General features: G+C 41.3%; 1 protein-coding gene across 15 annotated transcripts in view; it reads right to left on the bottom strand.

Moving 5' to 3' along the window:
* The window catches only part of CAMK2D (calcium/calmodulin dependent protein kinase II delta), a 559,079-nt gene that overhangs the window by 125,715 nt on the left and 416,917 nt on the right, over positions 1 to 16,447 (bottom strand). For all 15 annotated transcript variants that reach the window (XM_030190831.1, XM_030190832.1, XM_030190818.1 and 12 more), the window contains exons 8-9: positions 12,011 to 12,094; positions 6,599 to 6,693 (exon numbers count right to left, since the gene is read on the bottom strand). In XM_030190831.1, coding sequence (XP_030046691.1) covers positions 6,599 to 6,693; positions 12,011 to 12,094 — 179 coding nt within the window. The remainder of the gene's footprint in view (positions 1 to 6,598; positions 6,694 to 12,010; positions 12,095 to 16,447) is intronic.

Here is a 16,447-nt window from a genome sequence, read left to right as displayed (position 1 = left end):
AATTAAATTCAAGTAAGACTGAAAGGAAATGTCATCACAGAAAAATTAAATATCTCACAAGCCAAAGCAAACAAATCAAGTAAACCAATGCATCAAATATATGAATTTTTGTATAGTGTGCTCATATTTAATTGGAATGACCACAGACCTCATTAGTCTAAATGTTTCCACTTGCACTTTTTTAATCATTGCACACCATGAATACCCGCCACATAATCTTAATGTAAAAAGAAGTGCTTCACAAAACTATGCTCAAAATAAATCAATCAATAAATATTGTCAGAACCATCCAGATTTGAGTAAATTCAAGAACAACAATCTGAAAATTAGGAAATTCAGACTCTCAATCTCACTTTCAAACCTTGAACTACATGAAAGCTGTTAAAAATAATGCTGAGCAGAATTGGGGAGCACGCGCTAATCAGTCTTTATATGCAAGGGCCTTATTTACTAATGCCATTAAGGGGTAATTCTGTAAAGTGGGCGCCAGCATTTAGGAACAAGTAATCCTGTAAATGGTCAGAATATTGTCATATATGCACATATGTGTACTCATCCAGGTAAATGCCAATATTCCAGCAATGCTTTATTCTAAAAAAAGAAAGAAAAAAAAAAGATACCTAATGCAATGGTACTGATTTTGAAGGTGGCTATACAGATGGGTGGAGCATGGTAGGGTGCACAGTTACGCACACAGGGGTAGCTTCAAAAAAGGGTGCCAAATGTTTTGCACTGGGACAAAGCGTGCTACCTGTGGATTCTAGAACAGTGATTGTGCACGGCTATGCAATATGTTTAGTTTAGGCCTGATGAATATATGCAGATCTATTTTATGCACATGTTTTAATGGAATTACTGTATAGCATCTATTCCTAACCCATTCCTCAGGGTACACCTAGTCCTATCGGGTTTTCAGGATATCCACAATGAATATTCATGAGTTACAACTGCATGTAATTGAGGAATTGCATGCAAATCTATCGCATGCATATCCATTGTGGATATCCTTAAAACCCGATGGGACTAGGTGTGCCTTGAGGACTGAGCTGGGAATGGCTGCTAATATGGCATGTATAGTCAGTGTCACTGAATATACTTTTTAATAAATGCCATGGCCATTGTTTCAATTAAAATACCGACTGGTACCTCTTAAAATTACTGCCTAAAATTTTAAATTGCATAAGTGTCTAATTTTAGGTGCAAGCGTTTACACTACGACAAAGGCTGGCGTAAGTGATTGTACCAAACTGCAGGCAGTTAGATGCATCAATGCTAGAACTCTACAACAGGCACACAAAACTGCTAGGCACACCTCTGAGCTGCCTATGCTCCTTCCATGGCCACACTCCCTAGTAGGTACACATGATAGAAATTATACGCACATGTTACAGAATACCGGACTAAGGGCAATTAGAACCAGTTAAGGATGATTGTGGCCTATTACTGCACATTAACACCAATTATCAGTTCATTATTAAATTAATTTACACGCACAACAGACTTTATTCTCTAACTTGCACGCACAATTTCCCACACGAAACCCCAGATTCTATACATCGTGCCTTGCGTTCTGCGCCAAACTCCAAGCGTATTCTATAACAATGCATGGAACATAATTGGCTTAACAAGCCAATTAGCATTATTAACAGCATTTAACAAGCAATAATAAGCACTATTGGCAATAATTAGAATTTATGCGCACAATTCCCTAAGCATATTCTGTAACCCACTGCGCCTAAATTTTAATGGTTATGGGCAGGGAAATGGGCACTTTGTGGGTGTTGTCGGACGAGGCTTTGATGTCACTTCCTATGACGTGACCCCACCAAGAAGTGATGTGGTGTGTCCCGTGCTTGGCGCCATCTTGGAAAATGGGCATGGCTATGACATCACCCAAAGGAGTGGGATTTGGGACAGGGTTATACAAAAAGCTGGTGGAGTCTAGGATAGGATTATGCAAATAAGGCAGCTTTTAACCTGTTCTAACACTGTCATCATCTTTTCATCCAAATGGGGGTAGAACAAGGCCTCTAGGAAGTTATCAGCAGTCAGATTTTTTAATGTCTCGGATTTCCTTCCAAACTTTGACTGGGCTTATCTGTTTTATGTAGTCCTTAATAGAAAATTTGATTAGAAAATGATCAGTCCATGCTAAGGCTGTTCAAAGATGTCAACCCCTTTGCAGAACGCCAAGTCTAGCATATGGCTCTTTTCATGGGTTGGAGATTTGATCACTTGAATGAATCCTAGAGCTGCCATTGTAACAAGGAAGGCAGCAGTAGTGGTTTCTGGAGTTTTGATGTATAGATTAAAATTTCCCATGAGAAGTAATCTGGAATGAAAGCTTATCAATGGCATTTGAAAAAAACGGCCCTTCTAAAGAAAGTCCTATGCTCCAGAAACAAATGTTCCCCATGGTTCTCCCCAGAACTTAGGGTCCTTAAGTGTCAAGGATGTCAACTGGAAAGAAAATGGCGGAAATCTCACCTAGATGATGACAGGTTCAACTAAGGGAACATGGCAATGTGCTGCCAGGCCGTAACAACAGCCAACCCCCCCCCCCAATATTTATATCAACATAGAACAAGCTTCAAATTCAACCAAGCAATTATTGAAAATAATAAACGGCCTACTGCAAACCTCACAACAGAACCAGCCTGCCCAGTCACAACTAACCAGCAATGATTTTGTCACATACTTTGCCAACAAAATTAAAGTTCTCCATCAGGACCTATAGACAGTCCCATCAAAGCTCCCACCAGCTAATGAAGAGAACACTCCAACTTCCCCACCATGCACAGCCATCTGGGACTCATTCAACCAGGTCAAGGAGGAAGCTCTTGAAAAAATCCTGACACGCCTACTGCCTACAACCTGCCCTCTTGATCTCTGCTCAGAAAAGATAGTAAAACAAGTGAGCATAAGTTTCATTGAAGGGGCTACTAAAATTGTTAACACCTCTCTTGTGGAAGGGCAGCTACCATCAACACTAAAAAGAGCTGTGTTGTGCTCCCTACTGAAATAGAGCTCACTTGACCAGGACAAGGTCGAAAACTACCAACCAGTCTTTAACATTCATTTTCTGACAAAACTTATAGAACAGACAGTCTGCATTCAACTCAACAACTAGCTAATTGAAAGTAATTGGCAAGACCCATGTCAATGTGGTTTCAGACCTGGGTATGGAACAGAGACAGTTCTTGTGTCCCTTCTTGATGATCTACACAGAAACCGTGACAAAGGATCTGCCTTGGTACTAGTGTTGCTGGACTTCTCTGCAGCCCTCAACACTGTGGCCCACAATAACATGCAGAAACAGGTATCAGTGGCACAGTATTTACTGGTTCAAATTCCTACCTGTCAGATAGACAACAATCAGTTCTGTTCAACAACAGCACATCGTTATTGTGGGCTCTGAACTGTGGGGTGCCACAGGAATCCATACTGCCTCCCATTTTATTCAATACCTACCTCAAGCCTCTGGCTGAGATGCTTCGGTTGATGGACACAAAATTCTACATCTATGCTGATGATGTGCAACTACTCATAATCATTGAACCAGATCTACCCACAGCTCTGAGTAAACTGACTGCAACTCAGGAATGGGCAAACAACAACAAACTCTGCCTGAATCCAAGTAAAACAGAGATTCTTTGGGTACCTAACGCAAGTGGACAAATACCGGACTTCAAAATACCTTTTGGGAAGTATGAACTCCCTCTAAAATCACAGGTTAGGAATCTTGGAATACTGCTAGACTCATCACACACTCTGATCTCGCAAATTCAAACAACCTTTAAAAACTGACTCTATCACCTACGGCAGCTACAAAATCTCTCTCCATATATTGAAAAGATGAGTCTCACCACAATGGTCCATGCCAAGATAACATCATGACTAGACTACTGTAATGCTCTGTACACTGGCCAAACGAAAAAGAGTTTGTATCAGCTCCAACTTGCAGCATTCTATCAGCATGACTGATAGAAGGCTGCAAGTTGTGTGACCACATTACACCCTTCCTGCAAAAACTACACTGGTTACCAGTACCATACAGGGCTAAATTTAAAACTCTATGTTTGATTTGCAAGGCCCTCAGACAAAATGAGCCAGAGTACTTAAAGAATAAGTACATCTTTAAGACCTCTAAAGTCCTCTCAAGAATTATCACTATCTGTACCTTCATCAAAAGAAAATGTACGATGTGATACCAGTCAGCGAGCCTTCTCAGGAGTAGACTCCACGCTCTGGAATTTACTCCTATAAGGGCTACATATAATTCGAGACTACCTCTACTTCAAGAAGCAGGTAAAAGCTTGGCTCTTCTCTCAAGCCTTTAATACCTAGGGTGACTGACTATACACTCATTCTGCACCTGGACCATCTTGCTACACACGCTGTAACTTAGACCAGTTCCTTATATCTTGTTTAACTGTACAAAGAACTTGCCTTGAGTTTAGCAACCCATTTATTTATCCCAACTGACTCTGTATTATGCATCTTGTCTCCATCAATATATCTGAACTTGGGTCCTCAGCTATATGGCAAGCTGTTATTATACTACTAGAAATGCATTAGTATCATGGCTATGTAATTTGAATGCTCTAATGTGTGCTTCTTAGATGTTTCATTAGTATTGTACTGACATTGTATTATATCTCTGTTATTTGAATTTCAGTGCTGTTAAATGTGTATATTTTTTATCCTATTTCATGATAGTCCTATTGTTAAGTTTCAATTTGCTGTTTTCAAGTTTACCTCATTTACTGTATTTATGTTTATACTTGGTCATTTTGCTATTGTTATGCTGTTAACAAAATTGTAAGTTTTAGGTTAAACTGTACCTGCTGTACACCGCCTGGGTGAATCTCTTCTTAAAGGCAGTTAATAAATCCCATTAATTAATTAATTACATTTACATAAATAAAAAATACAAGCACTTTTCAGTGGGAAGGGAGTGTTACAAGCCTGAAGGCTGTAAACTGAAGAGTAAAATAATGAACCCTTATAAATAATATGGTGATGCATACATGAAACAGCCTCTTAAAGGAGGAGATGGAGACAAAAATGGTAACAGAGTCAGGAACATAAGAATAGCTATACTGTGTCAGACCAATGGTCCATCTAGCCCAATATCCTGCTTCCAACTGTGCCCAATCTAGGTCACAAGTACCTGGCAGAAGCCTAAACAGTAGCAACATTCCATGCTACCAATCCCAGGGCAAGTAGTAGCTTCCCCATGTCTATCTCAATAGAAGACTATGGACTTTTCCTCCAAGAACTTGTCCAAACCTTTATAAACCCAGATACGCTAACCGATGTTACCACATCCACGTAAGAGTCTTATGGGTCCTTTTACAAAGGCACGCTGAAAAATGGCTTATGGTACTGTAGGCACGGGTTTTGGGCGTGCACCGATCCATTTTTTAGCGCACCTGTAAAAAAGGCCTTTTTTTGCCAAAAATGAACGTGTGGCAAAATGAAAATTGCTGCACGTCCATTTTGGGTCTGAGACCTTACTGCCAGCCATTGACCTAGCAGTAAAGACTCACGCGGTAACTGGGTGGTAATAACCTGCACACGCCCATTATCCACGCCCGAAAATAAAAAATATTTTTCAGACGTGGGTTATTGAATGCGTGCCAAAAATGAAATTACCACAAGAGCCACGCGGTAGTCGGGCAATAACTCCATTTTGGCGCACGTTGGGCGCGCGTAGACGCTTACATGGCATAGTAAAAGGGCCCCTTAGTGATGGGCACTGTTCCTTCTAAGCTGCGTGGGAAGTCTGCCACCTACAGTCCTGCCTGTGGAGGTGCAATTTCACTATCACATTTTCAAGAATGAGGAACAGGTAAGCTCTGCAGAACTCCAGGAAACTTGCCTGTCCCTAGTGACTGAAAACACATTATTGAAGCACCGCCCCCTCACTGGTAGCAATGCAGTTGGAGGACTCCTGCACAGCTTAGAGGGAACAGTAGTGATGGGGAAAGTAAAGTGGAGTGGAGGAGTGGCCTAGTGGTTAGGGTGGTGGACTTTGGTCCTGAGGAACTGAGTTCGATTCCCACTTCAGGCATAGGCAGCTCCTTGTGACTCTGGGCAAGTCACTTAACCCTCCATTGCCCCAGGTACAAATAAGTATCTGTATATAATATGTAAGCTGCATTGAGCCTGCCATGAGTGGGAAAGCACAGGGTACAAATGTAACAAAAAAAAAAAATAAAGGTAAAGACCAGAGGCCGAGATGGAACTGAAGTATTATGGTAGACTAGCTGGGCTTTGTAGCATTTATTGGCCTTCATTTTCTGTGTTTTTCCTTCTTTGAATCTATCCAAGAGAAACAAAAGAATAGTGGCAACAGTATTGCTTTGCTAATGCTTTTGAAGGTATTTGTGTCCCTGACATTTATACTTCCACAGTCTGATTTCAAGCTTGTACTTATCTTTGCTATTTGCTGTCTGAAAAATGTGTTCTTTGATACCGTAAACATTCTTTCTCTTGCCGAAACAATCTCCACAATTAAATAATGTAACCTCAAGAAAACACAGAGATAATATCATTATTAAACGACATGACTAGCGAAGCTATCACTACATACATCGTAAGCCCCGGCCTTGATCTGCTGATATAATCTGTGCTGGTCTTCATCCCAAAAAGGTGGATATCCCACCAGGAGAATGTACAGAATGACACCTAGAGGAAACCAGAAGAGCACAGTCAATAAGCCATATATAAACCAGAGCAGCTAAAAACCATTAATTTCATCTGAAGTGACACTTCTCGCTGTACTTTTGTCAGCATTGTTTGTTTTTAAAAGCATTTTATATCCTCATAGAAATACAGGCACTGTTCGTCAGCTGCAAACCTTACATCTTTCTTCAATTTTCTAGCACAAATATGACTTTGGAGACCTTAGGCTAGGAGTAAATAAAGGGTTTTCTCATTTGGGGGGTAATTTAATAAAGATTCTCTATGTATAAAGCCTGTTTTACTCACGATATATTACACACACCATGGACACGTCAGCATCCCTCACTAAGTGGTAAGGGATGCTGACGTGTCCATGATGCGGGAGGTGGTGGAGATGAAAACGGTAACGGAATTCAAAAACGCGTGGGATAAACATAAAGGAATCCTGTTCAGAAGGAATGGATCCTCAGAAGCTTAGCGGAGATTGGGTGGCAGAGCCGGTGGGGGGAGGCGGGGCTAGTGCTGGGCTGATTTCTACGGTCTGTGCCCTGAAAATGGCAGATACAAATCAAAGTCAGGTATACACATAAAGTAGCACATATGAGTTTATCTTGTTGGGCAGACTGGATGGACCGCACAGGTCTTTCTCTTTCGTCATCTACTAAGTGATACGCTATAATGGATCAGCACAGGCATCACTTTCAAATTTGTCACTTTTGCATAAACGGTGAGCCGACAACCAGTGTGCTATCTTGTTTGTTTTAAAGGTAAGACTTTGTACAAACAGTCTTCCTCAATATTACTTTGGTCTGCACTCTCATTGTTATGGATAGCTTTGTTCGTGTTAACATTCGTTTGTAAGTCGGCTTTATGGTCAACGGCACTTTCCCGCCCGATTTTGGCATCAATGCAGTCAGTCTTAGTTTGTCCTTATATATTTGGTACTAAAATATTCATGACTGTTCTATTCATCAACATGCCAATACACTCAAAATGTCACATTATGACACTGCCTCATTAACAACGCCCAATCATATTTTAATGTATTACATACGTCATGGACATGTCAGCATCCCTTGCTAAGTGATACGTTAATAATGGACCGGAACAGGCAGAACTTTTGAGTTTGCCACTTTTGCATAAACAGTGAGCCGACAACCAGTGCATTACTCGTTTGGTTTAAAGGTAAGACGTTGTACAAACAGTCTTTGGTCTGCCCTCTCGTTTTTATGGATAGCTTTGTTCATCATGTTAATATCATCTGTAAGCCGCTTTACGGTCAGCACTTTGCCACCTGATTTTGGAGTCACTGCAGAAAGTCCTTTTTTTTTCGTTATATATTAGGTACTAAATTTATGACTGTTCTATTTATTGGCATGCCAACACACCCAAAATGTCATATCCTGTACACACAGTGTTCATTTCTTTGGTTTCATCAAGGACGTCTTATGAATGTCTTATGAAAAAAGGAGCATGTTTTACCAATGCTTCCCTATGCAGCACCATACTAAGCAAATTTAATTTCAGCACCTTTATACATCACTTAGGTCTGTTCGAGTTCTGTGCTGAGCCTATGTAGTTTAAAAAAAACTACAGCCTATGTACTTTTGATTATCAGACATATTGATTGATATTTTTATGATATGCATGTAATAGCCCTGGAATGTGTATATGAGGTCACTGCTTCATATTGCATTGTTTTATTTTCTGTTCACATTTTTAATATTGTCATGATGTTGTCACCTATATTGTATATATACTCTCCTCACATTCAATATAGAGTGACTTTTTGTCTTTTTATATGTATGCACTTTTGACAGTCAGAATGTTATTTTTATTTTAGGTGAATTAGATTACAGCATGAGATTTGTGAAGTAGAGCATTTGAATTCATCCTTCTTTAAGGTATTTCAAACTTAAAGTGATCCATATCAGTTAAGAATACATATGGAGGGGCATAATCGAATGCGAACGCCTATCTCCATGGGCGTTTATATCCGAGGACGTATTTTCGAAAAAGATGGGCGTCCATCTTTTGTTTCGATAATACGGTTTGTGCCGGGCAAATGCATCGCATTTGGGCGGATTTGAGCTGGGTGGTATCTGTTTTCAGCGATAATGGAAACCGAAGGCGCCCAGCCTAAAAATGAACAAATCCAAGGCATTTGGTCGTGAGAGGGGCCAGGATTCGTAGTGCACTGGTCCCCCTTACATGCCAGGACACCAACTGGGCACCCTAGGGGGCACTTGTAACAAAAAAAAATTAAAATACCTCCCAAGTCCATAGCTCCCTAACCTTGGGTGCTGAGCCCCCCAAATCCCCCCCCCCCCCCCAAAACCCACTGCCCACAAGTCTACACCATTACCAGAGCACTTAAGGCTGAAGAGGGGCACCTAGATGTGGGTACAGTGGGTTATGGGGGCGGTTTGGAGCACTCCCATTTAGCAGCACAAGTGTAACAGGTAGGGGGGTGGGCCTGGGTCCACCTGCCTGAAGTCCACTGCACCCACTAACAACTGCTCCAGGGACCTGCATACTGCTGCGATGGAGCTGGGTATGACATTTGAGGCTGGTATACAGGCTGGGAAAAAAATAGTTTTTAAAGTTCTTTTTTTTTTGCTGGAAGGGAGTTAGTGACCACTGGGGGAGTCAGGGGAGGTCATCCCCGATTCCCTCCGGTGGTCATCTGGGCAGTTGGGGCATTGTTTGGGGGGCTTGTTCGTGAAAAAAAAGGGTCCAAAAAAAGTGACCCAAATTCTCGCTTCTGCCACCCTTCTTTTTTCCATTATCGGCCGAGTGCACCCATCTCTCCTCAGCCAATAAACACACCCCAGTCCCGCCTTCACCACGCCTCCGACACGCCCCCATCAACTTTGTCCGTTCCCGCGACAGACTGCAGTTGGAGGCGCCCAAAATCGGCTTTCGATTATACCGATTTGGGCGCCCATGAGAGAAAGGCGCCCATCTCCCGATTTGGGTCGAAATATGGGTGTCTTTCTCTTTCGAAAATAAGCTGGATGGTGTAACCCTTCTGACCTTATGTTTTTGTCTTTTTTATATACATTGTGTTAAACACTACTTTTTATACAATTTGGTGCAAATAATAGTCTACTACATATATAAATATGCAAATACAGTATGTATATTTGTGGATTTTGTTCAGATTTTACTTTTTTGTTGTTGCAAATTTGACGTTAATTGGCTCGACTAAGTTAAAGGAGGGCGCTATAGCTTGGCTGAGCCCTTCCAGAAAAAGAAGTGCTTCTGAGAAGAATTTGCAATGGAATGAGGGGAGCGGTTTTAGGTGTGGGGGAAGGTGATTGGTTGAACTAGGAGTAGAGAAGTTTAAGCGGGAAAGGAGCTGAAGGAACTAGTCAGCTGAAGAGAGGAGAGTCTTGTGAAACTTTCTATTTAAATTAAGCATTAAAATTGTGAACTTGCTTACTGATTTTGATAGCACCAAAACTCCACTGAAACTGTTTTCACAGTGCAGTGGCGTTCCTGGGAGGGCTGGCACCCGGGGTGGATCGCCGATGCGCCCCGCCCCACCGGGTGCAGCGCCCCCCAATGCAGCGCGGACCCCCCCCCCCCGGCGAAAGGACACCCCCGTGAAGAACCCCCCCCACCGCCGGGTGCACGCCGCTGGGGGGGGGGGGGGGGGGTGCCGCGCGTGCCTGCCCTCTGTTGGGCCATGCTTTTTCTCTGCCCCGGAACAGGAAGTAACTTGGCATACAGGCTGGAAAAAATTAGTTTTTAAAGTTCTTTTTTTTTGCTGGGAGGGAGTTAGTGACCACTGGGGGAGTTCAGGGGAGGTAACCTGTTCCGGGGCAGAGAAGAAGCATGGACCAACGGAGGACAGGCGCGCGCGGCACCTCCCCCCAGCGGCGTGCACCCGGGGCGGACCACCCCCACCGCCCCCCCCTAGGAACGCCACTGTCACAGTGTCATTGAGCTTGTTGGGTTAGTGATAGGAAGTAGGAGGGGCTGATGAGAAGCAGTTTATTGGTGGAGTGAAAGTTAGTTCCTGCTTATATTGGTGCTTTGTATTGGTGGATTGAAAGGGTAGGAACGGCTTCTAAAAAATTATCTAAAAAATCGAAGATGCTTTCTTAGCAAAATAGGGCTCTCAGTAAGAGGGTTATTAAAATACCTGAGAGGTTTTTGGATAAGGAGCATTTAATTATGTCTGGTAATTCACAAGTGGAAGAAGGAAGTAAAACTAAAATAAGGACTCGTAAAAGAAAACATATTAATGATAGTGCTGAGAATGCTGATGTGAATTTGCTCAGGGAAAGACTTTCAGCATCATTCTACTCTGAGGAGATAGAAGGTGGTCAAACTTTGCAACAGTCAGCTGTCTCCTCAGTATCGGGAACTGAGGGAGTAGAAGATTTGCAATATATGGACAAAGCAGTTGGAGACTCGAGTTCTGCTGTGCCAGGTCAGTGTGATGTACTGGAAAATGAGATTGGGTGTGGAAGTGTGAATGTAAGGCAAAAGAAAGTGAAAAGTATTGTTAAATTAAAGAAAAGAATCAGGGACAAAATGTTTCTAAAAGAGTTAAAGAATTTAGTGATGAGACTTGATAAAGAAAAGAGTAAACGTCGTTTGGGCACGAACTGTTTGAGAAGTGATATTGAGCAAGTTTGGGAGTGTTCTGAAAATTTTGATTCATCAGAGTCATCATCTTTGAGTTCAGATTCTGAGGTTAACCTGGGTCTTCTTGGGGGGGTATCAGAATGTGTAAGTAAGAAGGGAACCCTATAATAAGAATACTAGTAGTGTGATTGCTGAAGGAAGGTCGAGTTTGTGTGCTATTAGTAATTTGGATTGTCAGTCTGGTTAATACAATGCATATACAGGAGCTACATTTCCATGCATTGCCTCCATTCTATGCAAATCTATCTCTTGCATATTCATTGTGGGTATCCTGAAAACCTGACTTGCTGTGTGTATCCTGAGGACTGGGTTGAGAAATAGTATGTGCAGAGGAAATAGACAATGCTATATTAGGTTCAGGGTTGAAATGTTGAATTTTGTAATGCATATTATTTGTATGAAACTATTTTTAGTTGATATGAATTGTAATCTACCTTGATGGCCAAGGAAAAGTAGTCAGTCAAGTACATATAAATAAGTACCGAACCAAAATGATTGAAAAGTGCATTTATTAGACTTGTTAAAAAGTAGAAATAATGGAACAGAATTACACCTGTAGATTACACTAATTAAGCAAGAGAACACCAATAATTACAAACATCTCAGATCACTTGGAATCCCTACTGAGAATTTTTAAGATAGTTCTGCCATCATGTCTTACCACATGCCCACATATCCACTGGCTTTCCATAGGGATCTTTTCGTAACACTTCAGGTGACAGATATCCAGGTGTACCAGCAAAACCTGTGAAAAAAGGAACAAGCAAGTGAGGACAGTCAGAAAGATCTGAGTGACTGGAAAAACAGCCTGAGTCTTTCTTAATAACGAAAATTCTCTTATTGAAAAATACCTTATTCGGTACAGCAAACTGACTTTACTACAACTGTGTTCCCTTCAAGCCCATTTATTATATAAGATGCATGACTGAAAGAACATTTAATTTCCCCTAAACTTTATAAAATCTGGGGGTTAGTGTGCATTTAAAAACTAACAAACTGATTGCATCCCAATGAATGCACATCATTAAACTTTAAATAAAATTTTACACATAGCAACTAAGCATAATATTTTCCTATTGTGAACAGAAAATTTGTGAAAACGTTTGCAAAACCCTGACTTGTTAGTTTCCATGTATTTTAGCACACAAAGCCCCATTTGCCAAAAGTTTCACATTTTAGTGCATCGGTCTTAATGAGGTGGAATTTCCCTGGATCCATTTCCCACCAGTTTGCAATGAATGCGAATGAATTCTGTAGTAGACTTCAATAATTTAGTGGCCCAGCTTTGCATAGTTTATTAATGAAAATACAAGTTTGTGAACAACCTCTTGACTTCTCTTTACAGACAACATAACCAGATAAAGCCAAATAGCAGGAGCCTATAAGAATCCAGCTCCTAATCCAACACTTGTGCCCCACTATTGCCAGGCATTCAACTGTATCTCAGACACAGCAGAACACATTGACATTCACACTACCAAAGACAATATTTCTATTCATTTAAAAAAGAAAACAGGATTGCAAAGTTGTCTTAGCTGAAATGTCCTTGGGAAAAAATCTATACTATCACCTTAACAAATCTTGCAGTGAACTAGCTCATGAGGAGGGATGTGTGTGCTTGTTCTGGGATTGTGCAAGCGTGAAGGTGGTATTGGGAAAGGCAGGGAAGTTGGGGAAATAGAAGTTTGTATGTTTTTTTTCCTCCCACCTAATAAATGTGTAGTTAACATGGGAATCTCACCGATGGTTTGTCTTAGTCAAAGCATTTTTCTCCCCTGACCAATTTGGATATATTCTTAATAAGATAAGCCAAAAGTTTGTTTAAATTCAAATATAATTAATGCTGAAAAAATTGAGGGCCTCTTTTACCAAGCTGTGGAAAAAGAGGGCCTGTGCTGGTGTTGACGCATTTTTTATGCATGCTGAGGCCCCCTTTTACTGCAGCAGGTAAAAGGGTAGGTCTTTCTTTTTGGCAGGAAATGGCTGTGTGGCAAGTAAAGCACTTGCTGTGTGGCCATTTCGGGGGGAGTCCTAAGGGCTCCCGCGCTAACCTGGCAGTAACTGGGCAGTGCATGGCACTGCTCGATTACCACCGGGTACACACCAGTGCTACAAAAATAAAAAATATGGAGAGGAATTTGGAGAAGTATGCTTGGTGAAGTTTGACCAATGAATTTAAACAGAGACATTACTACCTTCTTTCTCCTGCTAGTTATGCCTCTCCCTATGTATCCCAGCATTCCTCAGGGTGGGGTCACCACCGTATCACACTCTTACTGCTTGGAGATATCACACATTATTACCTCAGGTTTCTTTCCTAGTTCAGATGCACCAATCTTCACTATACATTGCTTCTTTGTATTTCTGCACTCTAAAAGAAGGACTCAGCACATTTTTGCACTGAGTCATGAATGCTCTTATTACAGAAGTCAAATTTAGCTAAAAAGGAATATTTTAATGAGCAAATGTATTGGCTCCCAGCTTATTTGTTATGAAAATGGAGCAATGTGCAAACAGAGATATCTTCATACACACATGCATACATATTACAGGTTGCTGTTTTAAACTCAACGCATCTATTTTATAATGCAAACAATAAGGCTTAGATGAATCCAGTTTTCTCTCAAATTCCAAATATTTCCAGTAATATTGTAATCTGGTATTTCTCAATGGGTGTTCTCAAGTTTTTTTTATATCTAAATTAAAAATGTGTGAAAGGAACATATACGAAGGGGGAGAAGCCAAGATGGTGGTAGGTCTCTGATGCTCAGCTCTGGCCGATTCCTACTGACCTTTTTTTTCCTGTGCTTTTTCTCTGCCTTTTGCCAAATGCCTCACACGAAAAGGAGGTGGTCTTTGGGAGTGTGCTTCCACCAGTTCCATCTGGGCCCACTATTTAGTTGCGGATCGACCAGTTTGCTTTCAGGTCCTCGAGGATTGATGCCGGGGGAGTGAGTTCCGCTCAGGGCGTAGGCGGAGGAGCGTATACACCTCTGGAACATGAGACATCTCTTTCCATCCCACTAGCAGGCGGTCCACTATGTCCAGCAGTGAAGGAGGCATCTTCTGGTGCCCTGAACACTGGCAATAGTGTTGTGTCAGTGGCACTGGTGGGGGCTGGACCACCAAGTGGACAGCTGCTGTCAGAAGGATTAGCAGGTGGCTCAATTGCAGCCCCTATGGTGGAGGTAACTCTGGAGTCCATTTGGAGAGCAGTGCAAGCTGTGAACACTATTGTAATAAAGAAATCTATGGTGCTAAGTGAGGACGTTATAATGCCCTTGTATCGGTCCATGGTGCGACCGCACCTCGAATACTGTGTTAAATTCTGGTCACCGCATCTCAAAAAAGATATAGTGGAATTAGAAAAGGTACAGAGAAGGGCGATGAAAATGATAAAGGGAATGGGACGACTTCCCTAAGAGGAAAGGCTAAAGCGGCTAGGGCTTTTCAGCTTGGAGAAAAGATGGCTGAGGGGAGATATGATAGAGATCTACAAAATAATGAGAGGAATGGAACGGGAAGACGTGAATCATTTTACTCTTTCAAAAAATACCAGGACTAGGAGGCATGCAATGAAGCTACAAAGTAGTAAATTTAATACGAATCAGAAAAAACTTTTCTTCACGCAATGTGTAATTAAACTCTGGAAATCGTTGCCAGAGAATGCAGTAAAGGCGGTTAGCTTAGTGGGGTTTAAAAAAGGTCTGGATGACTTCCTAGAGGAAAAGTCCATAGACCATTATTAAATTGACTTGGGGAAAATCCACTGCTTATTTCTGGGATAAGTGGCATAAAATGTATTGAATTTTTTTCGGGAACTTGCCAGGTATTTGTGACCTGGATTGGCCACTGTTGGAAACAGAATGCTGGGCTTGATGGACCTTTGGTCTGTCCTAATGTGGCAATACTTATATACTTATATACTTATGACTCTTTAAGTAAGACTATAGAAACTTTAAAGATGGATTTTACAGACAAAATTGATAAGATAAGGCTACAGATTCTGTGGGTACTGAACTTTCTGACATCCTTGGCCTCTTCCCCCACCCACACTCCCAGACATCTTTAAAAGACATCTCTAAAAAATATGTCACAGAAATTTTGAAGTTTTCTTCTGACGATTTGCCTCTGGTTAATAAAGGGATCCTTTTACTAAGGTGCACTGAAAAATGGCTTGCGGTAGTGTAGGTGTAGGTTTTGGGTGTGCGCCGATCTATTTTTCAGCGCACTTGTAAAAAAGGACTTTTCAAACTTTTTGCCAAAAATGGACATGCGGCAAAATAAAAATTGCTGCGCATCCATTTTGGGTCTGTGACTTTACCGCCAGCCATTGACCTAGTGGTAAAGTCTCACACGGTAACCGGGTGGTAATGACCTAAGTGCGTTAAATGCCACTTGGCGCGTGTCCGATATGCGCGTCATGAAAATAAAAATTATTTTTTGGACGTGTCAAAAATGAAATTACCGTAGCTTAGTAAAAGAGCCCCCAAATTTACTGTCTTCTGATTTCCTAAAAAAATATCCAGGGTGAGGTTGTAGGCACGGACCCTGAACCATCATTTGACTTAAATAATACTTCAGCCATATTGGAAGAATTTATCACTAAAACCACAGAAAGAACAACATTATTGGTTTCTATGGTCTTTGAACAAGATGTGAACGCTATAATGAAGCAATATTTCAGATATTTACACAATCTCTTATTGCCAAATGATTAGGATTTATCCTGATGTTGCTAAGGTCACCCAAGAAAGAAGAAAAGCCTTTTTGGCTATGCGGCAAGAAGTTAAAGACTCGGGTGGAACTTTTTTGTTAGCATTCTCTTGCAAATGTAGAGTAAGATACAGTTAATTAAAACGTGTTCTTTGCTCCAGAGCAGCTTCGCTCCTTTTTGGATGTATTATAACTTCCTCAAGTTATAATATGCCTGTGTTTAATTTGGAGCTTCAAGGATGTATCTGTTAAGCCTGGGGTACTTTTACTAAGTCGCGGTAAAAAAGTGGCTTGCTGTAGTGTAGGCATGGATTTTGGGCGCATGCTGAAATATTTTTCAATGCACGTACCAAAAATGCCTTCCCCCCCCCCCCCCGAAAAT

The sequence above is a fragment of the Microcaecilia unicolor genome, chromosome 2 (assembly GCF_901765095.1).
Source record: "Microcaecilia unicolor chromosome 2, aMicUni1.1, whole genome shotgun sequence".
NCBI lineage: Eukaryota > Metazoa > Chordata > Amphibia > Gymnophiona > Siphonopidae > Microcaecilia > Microcaecilia unicolor.
Note: the sequence above shows the minus strand (reverse complement) of the source record. Positions and strands in the feature narration are given on the sequence as shown.